General features: G+C 37.7%; 2 protein-coding genes across 5 annotated transcripts in view; both read left to right on the top strand.

Moving 5' to 3' along the window:
* CACNB2 (calcium voltage-gated channel auxiliary subunit beta 2) overlaps positions 1–11,270 on the top strand; it is a 242,210-nt gene extending 230,940 nt beyond the window's left edge. For all 4 annotated transcript variants that reach the window (XM_062494478.1, XM_062494461.1, XM_062494486.1 and 1 more), the window contains 4 exons: positions 3,519–3,670; positions 4,401–4,496; positions 5,793–5,978; positions 10,610–11,270. In XM_062494478.1, the coding sequence (XP_062350462.1) occupies positions 3,519–3,670; positions 4,401–4,496; positions 5,793–5,978; positions 10,610–11,098 (923 nt within the window). In that variant the 3' untranslated portion in view covers positions 11,099–11,270. The remainder of the gene's footprint in view (positions 1–3,518; positions 3,671–4,400; positions 4,497–5,792; positions 5,979–10,609) is intronic.
* A 3,258-nt stretch (positions 11,271–14,528) lies between these two features.
* Positions 14,529–15,903, top strand: part of ARL5B (ADP ribosylation factor like GTPase 5B) — a 40,078-nt gene continuing 38,703 nt past the window's right edge. Inside the window, exon 1 of the mRNA XM_062507499.1 lies at positions 14,529–14,533. The gene's annotated coding sequence lies outside the window, so the exon portion shown is untranslated. The remainder of the gene's footprint in view (positions 14,534–15,903) is intronic.

Here is a 15,903-nt window from a genome sequence, read left to right as displayed (position 1 = left end):
CTGGTGACTCCTGGCTGCTGTGGATGCAGGCCAGGTTTGCAGGAAGGTTGTGTTTCTCCAGCTGTGTAGCATAGAGACTGTTCCTGTACCGTAGCATTACATAAGTGACCCTAAGTTCCACTGCAGTTCATCATGTTATTAATGAAAGAGATAAAGATGGCAGGGATAAAATGTTGTTGTATCTTTGCCTGTATTTTAGGTGAGATTATTGTAGTGAACTGGGAAAGATTTTTTCTTGGGATTCATTTGTGAGGTCCAATTGATGTAAAGAATATTTGTTATCCCCAAAATAGGATAGGCAATTTATTATCCTCTCATTGCACTGAATTTCTGTTCAAGGTGCAGTAGTGATACTGGTATTTAATATTTGGAAGTAAGTTTAAATGTGCTGTATGTAAAGTTCTCTGGGAGGCGTGTACTTACTCTTTCTTAGAGCTTATTCCTTATTGTATGGAATAAATAGCTGAGTGCTCCTGTCATTTAAAATATGTTCACTTCCTGGTTACCAAGGAGACCATATGAAATAGATTGTAAGGGTCACTTTAAAATTTGGTATCTGATTTCTGGGTTTGAGTGTTGTAGCTGGGCTGTCAGCATTTCATGATTGTTACAGTAGTTCGAATTATTTTTATGCCTCTCATTATGATTGGCAAATAAAATTTATTGGCATTTAGTGTTATAGCTTCACTCTTATGCCTCTCCAGTACATAAGAAGGGACATTATTATAAATAGATGGTATTCATGGAGGTGGGAAAATTGCAAAGCTATTACTGTGCTGCTTTGAAGATACTACACTGTCACTGTTCTCAGCTCCCTATTTTAATTACCAGTGACATTTCTGTTACTATCCCCACATGACTTTTTGAGTTCTTTGCTTACTTTGGGCAAAAGTCTGAGAGAAAATTTGTGATGAATGTCTTGTTGTAAAGGAATTTTTAACAGGTAGAAAATTTGGTTTTTGAGAGAATTGTTCTAAAGAAAAAATGAAAACCAAAGCAGTAGCAGTCGATAAAGCCTTGTTATCTAAAAAGAGAAGCTACTATTATGTAAGTATTTGCAACAATCTTGTAAAGTTGGAATTCAAAGAAGATTTTAAGCAAAATGAAAGTTTTTCCAGAAGCTGAAGAAGTACTCTAAAGAACAGGAGATCAGGACCTCTTCAGCTATTCCTTTGGCATTTTCCCATCCATTCCTGACTGGAGAGGTAGAGGCTCATCTTTTAGTTCATCAACCATGCAGTGGAGTTTTCTTCTATACTCAAATTAAGAAAAGAACTACTGAAATACGTTTTAATTGATGAAAAAGATCTCTATCTTCAGCCTCAAGAGGAAACTTTTTGGTTGATAGGACCATAGTTACCTGCAGTTATTGCCATGGGTGTGTTTCACAATAGAACATACCCTGAGGTATACTCTGCCCTGGCAGAGGGCATTTCAAAAAGCATAGCAAGAAATCTAGTCCACAGAGATGTGTTCTCTAATGGCAGAAAAGTGCTTCAAGCAGTGTAGCAAATGCTGCTTCCCCAGACAAAATTACGATACAACAGCATAGATACAGATATTGCTGGTTATAAATTGTCTTGAACAAGAGTTTTTAGCAGTCTGGAATGGCCTTAAAATGATACGTTAATATTTTTATACTGACTAAAGTGTTGAGCCTGGTTTGAAATTACAGGAAAGCAATCTAAATTCACCATCAGAACAGTGTGACAAATTATCTCTGATATGTTTATTCTAGTTGAACTTAAATGAGGGATAGATTATTGACTATCTTCTGTTAAAACTCTGAGACAGTAATATTCAGTGATTTCAGCCGTATCTCTGCAAAATACTGTAGAACATGTAATTGGGAATGTGCCAAGAACCATCAGAAGTTCTGTCTTAAAAAATGTAGTCCTAATTCAGGCAGCAGCAGGACTACAGTGCTTTTATTGACCATCAGGAAAGCATGCATCGATGTTTTCCATACCACACTGTGCACATCTCACAATGTTCACTGCTGTGAAAGACTGATTGTATGTGCTCACTCAAAACTGCAGGTAACCACGAACAGTTGGAAGTGATCTCTAATAAATCCAATCCAATGTCCACCTCCTCTAATATAGGATACCATATATAGATTTTCTGATGAGCATTAAAATGTTACTTTGTTTATAAAACAACCTATTGATTTGGAAGCAAAATACTAGCTGGGATGTCTTGCTCTCTCTTGGAAATTTTGCAACCTTTTTATAGTACTTTATTTATTCAGTTGCTATTATAAGATAGAACAAAATCAATCTCTTAATATCTCTTGAAAGAAACAATTTGATGTAGAAAACTCTCTCCTAGCCAGATCAGATAGGTTGGGTTTTCAAGCAAAAGTTAAGCTTTTGCCAGTATGACAGATTAAAGGCCAATGATGTAATTTCAAGAAACTGTCTGTTAAATTTTTGGTACCTCTTCTTGACCTTTAAGTCTCTGTGGGTTGTCTTCTAATATTTTCTTTTTATGGGCTAGATATCTAATCTGATATTGGTTCATGAAGCATGCACAACCATTAAAGGGAAACCTACATGAATTAGTCTTGTCTGGCCCAATGACTTTCTTTATAGACTTGCATAAATCACCCAGCCTCTCTAATTCCTCTGTGAATCAGCCAGTAGCAAGATTTGAGCAGGAAAATGTGATTTCATTTCAAAGATGATTTTTTCTATAATAAGATGTAGTTTTGTTTCACTGGGGAATGAAGACAGTTTCTGCACCACTTGTGAAAGCGGATGCAGCCCATCTGTCTTGGAGAGGTTTGCCCTGGAAAGTACTGCCAATCAGACAGGGTGCTGAGGAGCTGGGAGCATGACTGCCAGAAGAAAAGATGATAATTTTCCTCTGAGAAAATCAGCTTCCCATAGCTCCTGGAATTGTGAGGAGGATACCATAGCATTATTTGGATTATTCCGTTATTTTTTCTTATAAAAGTGTTTTACACATAATAGCCAAATTTTTAACACGGTACCATACTGAGGTCAGTAGAAAAAAAAACTTCTCCATAGCTTTGGTGAGTTGAAGTAAATGGGAAAACAGTAGTTGCTGCTATTATAGTAATCAGTCCTTCCTAATGCCTATCTCAGGCACTCCAGTTTAAGCAAACTGGTTACTGGGTAAGATTGAAGTCTGAGCTGACATTATTTCCATGTGGCAGATTTTGTGGCGTATTAAGGTTGTCATTTGATGCAGCAAGCATTCCTGCCCCATTTTTCTTATATACATGGTCTGGGGTCATATGAGAAGGTGTTATCATTATCTCTCCAGGCTGGAATAGCAGGAATTGGTGAGGTGAGAGTGCCTGCAAGGGCAGCAGAACAGAGGTGAAATGTTCTCATTAATGCTGTATTCATTACCCTACTGTTCCAGGGACCTGCAGGGATAACAACTCCTGTACCCAGAGAAGGAGCAACACACCAGTCTGCTACAGTGTTATATTTCTTAAAGTTAATAACCTCTTAGTATTTTCATAACTCCAATTTTCTACTTTGCAGCTGAAGTTCAAAGTGAAATTGAACGGATTTTTGAATTAGCCAGGACACTGCAGTTGGTAGTGCTTGATGCTGATACCATTAACCACCCAGCTCAACTGAGCAAAACCTCTCTGGCTCCCATTATAGTATATGTAAAGATTTCTTCTCCTAAGGTAAATGTTTTAGATAACTTCATGTTCTTTCAGGGTTTTGTTTGGGTTTTTTTGGGGGGCGGGGCGGGGCTTAAATGCAGAAAATCACATGTCCTCATTTAGGGTCAGAGCTATATGTTGTTGCTGCTTCCCTTTGGAGAGTAATGCATTAATAATCAAAACCAAATGTTAACCAAAACCTGTTTTGGAAAAGATGCTGTAGCTCCAATGAGTTTTTAAATTGGAATTGCACTTTTTAGTATCAATCACATAAGTAGTGCTCATGGTTTGTTAAATCAAAATAATACGGAAATGAAATAATGATTTTCACTGAATGAGTATCAGACTGATTGCTAAACTTTAACATCTGATAATAAACTCTTTCACTGTGTGTAAAAAATATGCACAGACCTTGTGAAGGGGCATTTGGAATAGAAAAATGAATTTGTGGGAAGAGAACTCAGGAGATCAATTTTAAATATTAAACTTAGGAACAAATTAAGCCAGAAGTAGCAGGGAAAAAAAAGACAGGAGTGGAACTTTTTAGTGCTTGTAAAGGAAAGGAGATATTTGGATGTAAATGAAAACTAGCACATCCTGGATGAGGGAACATGGGAAATGTTCTTAAAGCCAGAAAATGAAGAATTTGCTCTGCTCATGTGAGCAGTTTCAGATCTAAACATTTTAAGTGGTTATATATGTATATTAAATCTGAGTCTGCTCACTTTTTTTAATGTCTTATTTTTCACAGGTTTTACAGAGGTTGATAAAATCTCGAGGGAAGTCTCAGGCCAAACACCTTAATGTTCAGATGGTGGCAGCTGATAAACTGGCACAGTGTCCTCCTGTGAGTTACAGTTAATATATGTCTTGTCTCCGAAAGGTGCCTTTCTTTCCAAGCATGAAGTTCATTACATAATTTTCAGGAATGTTTGCCCTCTTCTGGCCATGTTTAACTATTGCCTTTTGCACAACACCTCCTGAAGTCTTAGGGCTCCACACTAGGGTGCAGGGGGAAAAGAGTCCTGGTCATAATCAGTTGTTGAGGATGTGTGCTGATGCAGTCCATGCTTCAGTAAACTGAACATTTGTTTTACTTGGTAAGTTTTAGGGGTATATTGGTCTAAAACTGAACCCTCTTAGTGACTGTTCTTTATCTGGTAGTTTAGAGTAAGGCCAATGATTTGAGTAGCTTCCTATGGGACATCTGTCAGCATAGCCCACCACTGCTGATGTTCTTGGTCAGGGATTTTGCAAAGAGCTGAGTGAGCTGCGTAGCTGACAGCTCTGCAGTTCTTCAGATGTGCATTGAAGCAAATTCTCTCAATTTCCACTGATAAAGTGATGACACCCCAACTGTGTTTTAAACCCGTCATGCATTGCTGCCTGCATACTCCGCTGTCAGTCTGTGGGTAAGAAACCAGAAGATAGATGGAGTACAGTTCAGTTGCAGATATAATTTGCCATAGTTACGGAGCTGAGTGAAGGGAATGTCTTCATCATTTAAGTTCAAGCAGCTCTGTTAAGCAATGCTCAGGACCCCTGGAAATCAATGAGGAACGTTGGAGACCTGCATAAGCCCTCAAAGCTGCCTTCTGCTCCCTGACCAGGGAAGAAATGGATGAAACTCACCTCCTAACTTCAGAAGATTGTGTGACTAATTTCTTACCTAACACTTGTATGACACTTGGAAACAGAATGATCTGTATTCTTACTGTTGTTAGTTATTGGTCCTAGTTTGCCTTCACTTTCTTATAGTTATTCTACAGGGGGACTGTATCCCTTTCTTGCCATCCCATTTCTTTTTCAATAGTTAATTTTTCAATATTTATTTGCTATTTCTGTAAATTTAAGATTTGTTCAAGCTGCTTCTTCCCTGTCTTCCTTGACTGTTTGTGCATTACTATGTGGAAGTCACAAGGCCTTGCTTTAGCAAGTGTAACATTAGTGCTATGTTATGATTAGTGCATAGTTATGATTACAGTGTTTTTTATCAACTGCATCCAGAAAAACACATGAAGAAAACATATTAATGCAAGTACTAAAAATGTGGTTCATTTTTGATTATAAAAGTGTGATCAGTGTCTCTAGCTGATCTCCCTTTACCTGGTGATTATTCTCACTTAAACCTTTCCTTTATCAGGAAATGTTTGATGTAATTCTTGATGAGAACCAGCTTGAAGATGCTTGTGAGCACCTTGCTGACTATCTGGAAGCCTACTGGAAGGCCACACATCCACCGAGCAGCAATCCTCCTAACCAGCTTCTCACTCGCACACTTGCAACAGCCACTCTTCCTATTAGCCCAGGTCCAAATATTAATTTACAGGTACAGTTTTTATGCCATCTCTTCTTTTTCTTCTGTCAACTTTTTCTCCTTCCAAAGCACAGGGTTAGGCTGATACTAGAATATGCTGAATATGTTTTCCTATTGTTGATAGAGTAAAAGCTTTTTCAGTCGACATTCACCAATTTTCAGTAAGAAAGGCAAATGCAAGCATGTTACTGTTAGTGTTATTGTATTCATAGTAGCATGTGTTTGGGTGTTGGCTAGGGGGCTGGTTTTGATTCCAAGGACTAAGCTGGTCTGACTGAAAACATATGTTGATGTGAAATGGAATACTTCAGGTTTTATTGTGCCCAGGACACCACTGTGCCAGTAATATGTGTACCAGCCACAAGCATTTTTATATCTGGCCATGTGTAATCCAGTCAGAGAAATCTAGACTAAGACTGTGAACATTCCAGCCTCTGGTAACTTTCTGACTGATGGGCACGCTGTTGCTAATAGGCAGATCCTGGCCCCAGAGGCCCTGCATGACAGACTGGGTTGTGTACAGGGCAGGTCCACAAATGTTGGAGGGAAATCTGTTCCAGTCTTCCCACAGGCTGTAGAATTGTTGAGGTTGAGGATGACTGACTGTATTAGTAAAGACTCAAGGTCAAAGTGGCCCTTCCAGTGTTTATTTTGTTCTTTTATTCATTGGCCAGTGCTGTGAAAAGTACAGGCTTCCTTCAAGCCAAACTCTTATGTCAGATCCAAGTCCCACTGCACTGCACATTGTGCAGAAAGACCTTGAGAGAGGCTCTATGTTCTGAACAGAGAGGACACTCTCCTGTGAGCTGGGAAAAGCAGGCTTTATTCCTGCCTCTGCACTGATGTGCCTGTTGATATGGGCATATTATGTCCCTTCTATTCTCCTTTGGCTTTTGGTTTGTATAATTTTATTGAGGTGTTCAGCATAAGGAGATGCTTTCCTTTGGATATGTGTTGTATGATATGAAATGAAGTGTTTAAACTACTTCACCACTTCATTAGAAGTAGTGAGTGACTCCTTGAGGCTGAGAAGTTCACAGAGGGGGATAAAATATATCTGTCCCAGATCAAATAATGGCTTGCTGCATCTAAATTTCTACCTAAGTTCAATATATGCCCATAAATTATATACATATGCAAGTTACAATGCATAACTTTTGCTAAGAAAAATACCTCCTTTTAGAAAAATCAAAGGAAAAAATTTATCTGCACCCAAATTAAAATGAAAAAAAATGTTGTGCTCATTTTTTATGGTTTTGCAAAACAACTTCTTTGTCAAATAATTTATTTCTCATTAGAAAACCACAGACTTGGCAAGTTTGTTCTTTAACAAGAAAAATTTCTTTAGCCAACTTGGAGGGTGAATCTCCTACTCTTGCTTTCAGACACAGTTGCGGGAAAAGAGACTGTAAGCTCTAGCTCATTTCTGCCTTTTTTTTCTGTCCTCAGAGCTGAAACACCTTGAAAAAAATGTGAGCTGGAAGAATTTCTGAGTATGAAATTCAGTATTGTTGTGTGCAGCCTTGCTAGATAAACTTTCTCTGCTTTGTAAACTTCTAAATTATTTTGCTCAAGTCTTTTTATGCTTTTCGGGTGTGGATTTATAGCTCACATACTCATTGTATTAACCACATTCTCTGGAGGAAATATGCAGACTTTTAATAACACTTTTCTGAATGCTGTGCTGTCTCCTTACAAACTAACAGATTTTTATTTTAAGGACTAAAAATGATGGTGTATTTTCAGTTTCACAGTTTGTTTGTAGGTCTACTAATATAGAAGTATGAATCAACAGGCGTCCCTTATGGAACATAAAACTTTTCCTTTGGTTTCATTTTCCTACAATATATCTTCTGCTGACATCTCAAACCTGAGCTTGTCATTGCCTGGGCACAGAGTGGGTCTATTTTTTAATGATGGTGACAGAACCCATTCTTTCAACAGTGTTAAGACCGTGTGTTTAGAGAATTTAAATCTGTGCCTGTGCTGTTTTTCTGGACTGCTCTGCAGGAAAAAGCCACCAGTTTTTTGGTCTGGGGGAGCCACGTTCACACTGCAGTCATCCTCCCCTGGGGCCAATGCAGTGCCCCTTTGCCGTGAAACATATTTTGAGTTTTTAAGTGGGTTTTTAAGTCCCCAGTGTACATTGTAAGGAGGTATTTGTGTTGCCAGCTGCCAGAGGGGCATTTTTACAGCATGAAGCTGCCTGTGTGCATTGCATGGCACGAGGTGCTTGAAGGCATGAGGCCTCCTGGGACGGTTTGAAATGAAATAGGCAAAGACCTTACACCTTGTGTGTATCTGAGGGAGAGCTTTGGAGCAAACCTGTATGGAAATAGTTGGCTAACTCCAAAAGGACTGGAGCAACCTCACACACATACGGTGCAGGGGAACAGGGACCACTGGAAATAAGGAGCAAGGCAAGTTCACTCAGTGGACAAAGGCTTCTCTCTCCTCTTTCCACACTGTTTAAACTTCTTTCCAAGAACCCCTGCTTCCTTGAAAGTACAAACTGAATGCTGAAATAGGATTATCTCAAACTTTCTCTTTTAGACAGAAAACTTTATGAAATTGGGCCCTAAAATTCCTTCACTGAAGAATCTATTCCAAATCAGAGCCCAAATTTGCTTATGAACCAAGAAGCTGGACTCCAGTCCAGATTCACACATTACCTGTTCAGTGTCCCTGTAATATTTAATGGAAGTTACTATCAATGTATTTGCCCATAAATCTCAACAGCCCTAACACTATTCTGAAATTGCAGGTATTAGTTCTAAATTTATTCACTGTGTTCCTTCACATGTGCTCAGCATAGTACAGAAGATGCATTCTGACCTTGTACAGGTAGCAGTGTTTCCAATGCAGGTTCAAATTTTGCATTTGTTCTCAAACCACAGCAATGAGATTTTATTAGTCATGATTATGTATAGGTACCTGCATTTGACCACATGAAAACTATAGGGTTTCACATGTATACTATGTTTATGTGCCTTAAAACTAGTCATGGTGATGAACTGATAAAAGTTGTGTTTACACAGGCAGAGCAGGCACTGCTTTGAACTCTTTTGCTGAACTCATTTACAATTCACCTCTGTTGAGTCATTTCATTTCACCTTGAACAGATTTATTCATGTTTACAATTACTATATTCCTTTCTCGCAAATCAGAATCATCTTGAGAGTCACAAAAGCAAGAACAAATAAGAAATTCCACTGCTATTCCTGTTACTTTGTTCTCATCTATACTGTTTGTTTCAAATTAGAAACCCAGCTTGTCTCTCCGAAATTTATGTAACAAAGTGTTGTCTTTGAAAATTAAGATTTGTCAAATTTACCAAATTGCTGATTGAAATACACTGGTTTTTATAAGTTTCTGATTAAATAGGGATTATTTTTCTTTCCAAATTCCCATAATTTTTCTTTTTGGGTTGCTAGGAAACCCACCTGCCAGGATCTGTAGCTGAAGGACAAAATTTTCCTCCTTCCCCTAGCTCTTTTCCACAAAATAGAAAGAAAATACGTCCATAAGCTGCCCTGGGGCCAATCCTTATTTTTAGACAGCTCTGAACATAGAAGAGCAAACTTAAGACTAACTTTGGTATTCAGTCTCACAAACAAATGCCTGTATAACTCTGGTAGAATCTACATTAATTTTGTGGCAGTAGAGATGATTTTGTCTTGACTTTCTTCAGCTCATGTGAGAATTATAATTCAATTTCAGTATTAACTATTAAAATTTTTGCTATTAAGCCTGAAAAGTCCTTAGCTGTGGTTTGGCAATAAAAGCAGGTTAATGTAATGAAACCCCCAAATGAGGTAAATAATGCCACTTGTTCATTTTGCAGTGATTTCAAAACATTTGTGCGGGTGAAGAGTAGGTTTATTACCTGGTAATTTTTATTTCGGTCTTTTAATAGCAGTGGTGTGCTAGGAAATTTTGTATGTGATAATATCACTCTCCTCCTGTTTTTCTTGGCAATGGGCTGTATTCTCAAGTTCTTAAAATTTTAAGATCAATGCTTAATTTTTCATTATCAAGAAGAAATTAAATTAGTGCTGAGAAAACAGAAAGTCAGTGATACTATTAGTATCATAATACAAACTTTATTAATACTAGAATCAATTGCATTTTTTTCCTTAAAAAAAAAGTTACTCTTTGAGAGCCAAGGTTTTGTACTTTGGTTCTTTGCTGGAATCCGCCTCCTCAGCCCTCTAAAATCACTTTCCCATAGTGGCTGTTTCCAGACACGCATCTGTAAACTCTCAGCTGAGATATGCCCTCTCCTGGCATGATATCTCCTCTCAATTTTTCTGCAGTTTGTGCTGTTTCTGCATGCTCTTGTTTTCTTTGGAGGGTGGCGGCAATTATTGCTGACTGGAGTAGTCAGAAACATCACAAGAAATGAGAAAGTGCCACAGAATAGCCCAAGTGCTACCCTACATTCTGATGCGAGTAAAAATAATTGTTTGTATTATAATACTGAGTTTTCAGTAAAAGTTGAATACTAATGGTTTCTTTCCTAGTTTAGATTCAAAGTGGATCGTTTTGTACTTAAAATTTTATCGGTACTTTCTAGTTGAATTTGGTATCGGGGAAGCTTTTCAATGTATACCTCATGACCTTACTGCTGCTTCTGGTAGCAGGGATCTCAAGGAGACCAGAGGAGTGACCATTCGGTCCCTGAGCGCAGCAGTTCCCACATTGAAGAGGAAGCACGGGTCGAGCCCATCAAGAAATCCCAGCACCGCTCTTCCTCCAGCCAACACCACAACCATCGCAGTGGTGTCAGAGGCCTTCACAGGCAAGAAACTTTTGACTCAGAAACACAAGACAGCAGAGATTCTGCTTACGTAGAGCCAAAGGAGGACTACTCACATGAGCATGGCGACCACTATGATTCTCACAGGGATCATAATCACAGAGACGAGTCCCACGGGATCAGTGAACACAGACACAGAGAATCCCGGCATCGCTCAAGGGAGAGGGACCGCGAGCAGGACCACAATGAATGCAACAAGCAGCGCAGTCGTCATAAATCACGGGACCAATATTGTGACAAGGATGGGGAAGTGATATCGAAAAAACGTAATGATGCAGGAGAGTGGAACAGGGATGTTTACATCCGTCAGTAACTCTTGCCTCTGCCAGTCTTGTGTTTCTTTGAAGTCTTGTAACAATGCCCTTTGAAAATATCTTGGGTTCTTCTTTGCAGAACATATGGTATCCTTCTGTATGCTGATTTGTATTGCTGTTGCTTGCATAGCAATAGCATGAAATAGATTATTCATATACTTATTTTTTTTGGTTAGTGCTATATGAATTAGTGTAGTACAACTGAAGAGTTCCTGATGTTGTACTATGACATTTTTCAAGCTGTTTTTGGTAGCTGCCACTTGAACAATATCTGTTGCCATCAAGGTGTTGTTAGTGTTTTTTAAAAAAAAAGGTACATTTGATGTTCAATAACTTCCCATGTATTCAGCAAGCCAGGATCAGCACATAAAAAAATTTAAAACTTTTTGTCTGCTCTGATTTTTAATTTGTATGCACTTGATTTGCATATTGATTTAAGCACCACTTTGTTGCTTGTACCTCTGGTGGTCTCCGTATGAAGACAGAATTCAGTCTTGCCTTACACACAGGGGATCATGGAGTCAAAATCTATTTTCTATGTACTGGTACTGTGTACTGTATATACAGTTTATAAATGTTATTTCTGCAGACACCTTCTTACTATATAAGTTTGATCACACTGTTTTAGAGTCCTAATGCCAAGTCAGCAGATTTGCTTTTGAATTACTGGCAACTGGAACTAGCCTCACTTAGGAAATCTGTAACAGTGTTCAATCTAAATATTTTTTCTTCTGTAGCAGAAAGCTTATACTTATTGTAAATATGGATGAGTGCTTGAGATAAAGGGTGTAACTCTTATACCATATGCTGTCCTTGCAAACCAAATTTTGCATTTTAAAGTTATGGTAAAGATAATGAACTTACCACTATAAATTATTCTTCTCTGTTCAGGTCGTAATATTGCAATGGGCACAGCTTAATTTTTGTTCTACTGTCAGTAAACAGAGCACACATGTTGGAGGTGTGTATGTGAGTGGGTGGGTGGTGGGTTGGCGTTCGTGTGCGTGTGCACGTTAGGCAGCAAACTGTGAGAATCTACTGAAGAAAACAAAGGTAACTCAAAACAAAACAAAAGCCCAAGTCTGTTTCTACATTCTGTCTCTTAATTTAAAAATCCATTTAAAAATTGCATTCAGGGAATGTGAGGGAATTTACTGACCCAGGTAATTGGGAAAGCATAAATCTGCTGGCTCTTTGTTGAGACTTCAGGGGAGTAAAATCAGGCAAATGTTACTGTGAGTTTCACTGAAAATGTAAAATCTTTGTGTTTTAGAGTATTTGTTTTAGTAAGAAAAGTTTACACAGCTTGTGGAGAGTTATTTTGTTGGAAAAATAAATTTTTGTAGCTTCTCCACTTTTTCTACACTTGCAATTCTCTGCATTCCCACTCTGCAGCCAGCTCACTGCTTTTCCTTTGCCAAAGCTGTTGTGCTGCTGATGAGAGCACAGAAAAAATGACTGTGACTCTGTTAGGAACTTTCTAGAGAAAATACATTGAAATCAAAGGGAGTGAACACAGTTTGTTTTGCACTGAACATCTGTTGCACTGGTAAGTGGGGGGAAATTCACTATTATTTTTGACTCCAGGTTCCATACCCTTGCCCAGTGTAAAAGCTGTTCTGCATCACATGTAGTCTTTGTAGTACTCGTATGAATGAAATACTTTTTGTATTTCCCTGTAAATAGCACATTATATATAAAGACTGTAGTGTGATAATAGTTTAGCTGGGAGTTCTTTTTATTTATTATTTCAATTCTGGGAATATCAGCATTGCCTGATTTTGAATATCATTTTAGTGAAATGGATAAGATATATGGCAGGTGCATGCTTTCTCAGCATCCTAGCCCAGCATCCAAGAAACTCCCTTAAACATTCTCTGCCCTTCTTCTCCTCCCCCTCTCCCTGATGCTTTATAAGCCAACCTAAGAGTGGGAATTTCTGCTGTCAGTTTTCTGGCCATTCCTCCCAGTGCTGCTGACTGTTGTGGTTATTCAAGGGTAGGTTTTGGCTCAAAGCATGAACTGTGGGGAACACAAGAAAAAAGGTTATTTTTCTAGAAATAAAATTCTAATCATTTTTCTAAACATCACTAAATGGCTTTGTAGAGAAAGGAAGAATAGGTAAGTAGATCTGTTGTATTACTAAATGGATATAGACGAGTACATAAACTGGTTTTTGATACAAGAGAATTTTCAGGGTATCTATTAAAAGACTGTTGTTTGAATCATATCAGATCACATGTAAGTGGGAAGAAAGTGATATTGTCTTGTTCTGTATAGCCTGGCTTGAGCTAATTTGCCAGCTGCAGTATGGTGTTGCTCCGTGCAACTCATGTCAGTTATGTCCCCTAAGAAGTGATTCCACTTCAATACCTTCAATGTTTTGTTTTGTTTTGTTTTGGGGGGGGAGGGGTTGGTTGGGTTTCAGGGTTTTTGTTTTGCTTTTGTTTGTTGTTTTTTTTTTTTTTACTTTTCCTCCAGAGAGTGTTTATTTTTAAGCTTTCTTAAAGTATTTTTTAAGGAATATTTGGCAGAATTTCAAAGCACTGAGTAGTATATGAAAACTATGGCATAGGTAGTTGTGTATAGACAAATAAATGAGAAAATTAAGAAGATAGTCCAAGCCCTAGTATTTAAGTATGGCCTATATATTGATTCATGAAGTATAAAAATCACATAAAAAGAAGACAAATCCAAATCCAACTGGTCATAGAATCGTGTTCTATATAGTGCTGCTATTTCTGTATAAACAACATACTAACAAACACATGTATTTCTTGGGCAGACTCACTGAATAGGTTTTATTAGCCTTGCTGAGATACTTTTTTTCAGTTTCTGTTTTGAGAGTGACAAATCATTTGTAATGTGAGCTTGTACTACATATATTGCACAATACCACCTGCCTGCTGAGCACTACTTTGAAAAGCACTTTAACAGAGTTATGTCAATAAGAAGCTTTAAAAATACTCCAAGTGGAGCACATATCAAAGATTATTGTGATGAAATGTCTTTAGAAGGTTTTGCCAACAGAAAGTTTAATATTATTGGTTACATTAGGATACTGATGAGTTCATATTTCTGTATCTGGTTTCAGGGATTTTGAATCTGAGAAATGGTAGACATAAAGGTTCCAGTGAGTTCCAGAGTCTTATGGATGTGTGGTACAACCAACCTGTAAAATTCCCATTCAAATGAACTACTAAGATAATAAAACTAGTGAAACTGAAGGAAAAGGTGGAAGATAAAATAAGTTAAGTGATATGTAAGTCTGGGCAGCTCAATTCTGTATTTTTCTAAAGAATTTCAGTATATGGAAGGAATGGGATGCATTTCAAAATCTGCATGTATATGTTAGATGTTAACCTCATTTTTGTGTGTTTTTTCAAATGTCTATACATCAGTGCTGAGTAGCCTTAGTCTATCCTTTACCAGTTGTCCAGTGTCACACAGATGTCAAGAAAGAAAGAATTCTCTTCCAGAGGGACTGGAAGGGGGTGATAATAAACACTTCCACACCTGCTGAAGGACAGGACAGTGGGGAGGAATAAAACAGGTTTGTTCACAAAGGCATGATTAGTACGAGTTATAAGCTGAAAAACCTATTTTTACTAAATTGATCCATAAATTGCTGCCTAAAATTTAAAGAATTCTTCTAGAATACTCATGAATTCATATTCTGTGTATGGCATCAGGCGTTCAGAATTTGAAGAGCGTTCTGTAGTTTTTGCTTCTCAAGGAATACAATTAAATACATAGTTTCTCCTAAGGCTCTGGACCTATTTAAGATCAGCATTAAAGAGTTTCAGTGGAGTACCTCTTTTCACAGAAATCTGTGTACTCCTAAGACTATAGCCCTTATAAATGGAAGATAAGGAAATTGAATTCCACTCACTGAAACCTGAATAAAGGGAGAGGCCCATCTTTACTTCTTCCTGCATACCTGGTTACTAATCCAAGTCCAATACACTGCCCCTTAATATTTTGACTTTTCTGAATCTGTTAGCAATTATCATTTTTAAGCTCTGTTGGTTTGTAAAGTCATGCTCACATTATGTGACACTTGCAAAGGCTTTAATGGGGTCTGTTATCATTCCCCCAGCTGGAATGAAGTGAGTGGTCTGACTGCTTTTAATCAATGTCTGTTCAAAGGAAAAGAGCTGGTGTACACCACCTCCTGTGTTTGTAAGTTACTAAAGCCTCTTCAAAATCTATTTTGATTTGTGGTTACATTTGACCTCTGATTTCTTTAAAGCATCAGGCTGAAAGCTGTTTTCCAAATGTTTTTGACTTTAATTCTATTCCATCCATAAAAATCGAGCACATTGCAAAAAACTTGATGGCAAAGTCCGAACAAAGAAATTATTTTTCAGAGTGTAATATAACATTTCTGGTATACATTTACTTATATTTATTACTTTACTGCAGATCTTTCACCAAAGTCATAGTTCTATCATCTGTAAAATATGTGGGTGCCATTTTTACTGTGAATGTTTTTGATCAAATGTTAATCAATTTTATTGCTTGGCAATTTGTCTGTAATTTAGTTCCCCACTTTTATATAACAAACTATTACATATGAGCTTACAGTAGTTTTATAGACAGTTTCTTTTTATAACTTACCACCCTAGAAATGTATTCCTACGCAGCCCCAGAAAAGGTTTGTATCAGATATAACAGAGATTAAGCAGGTTCTTCTAACTCATCCATATTCTCATTTCTTACTTTATTCTTGCCACTTTTATCTATCATGCATACCTACTCTGCAATGAATTCTAGCAGTACAAAATTGGATTTTCTCTTAAAC

The sequence above is a fragment of the Cinclus cinclus genome, chromosome 1, assembly GCF_963662255.1.
Source record: "Cinclus cinclus chromosome 1, bCinCin1.1, whole genome shotgun sequence".
NCBI lineage: Eukaryota > Metazoa > Chordata > Aves > Passeriformes > Cinclidae > Cinclus > Cinclus cinclus.
The sequence above is the reverse complement of the archived record's forward strand: the minus strand, read 5'-3'. Positions and strand labels throughout refer to the sequence as shown.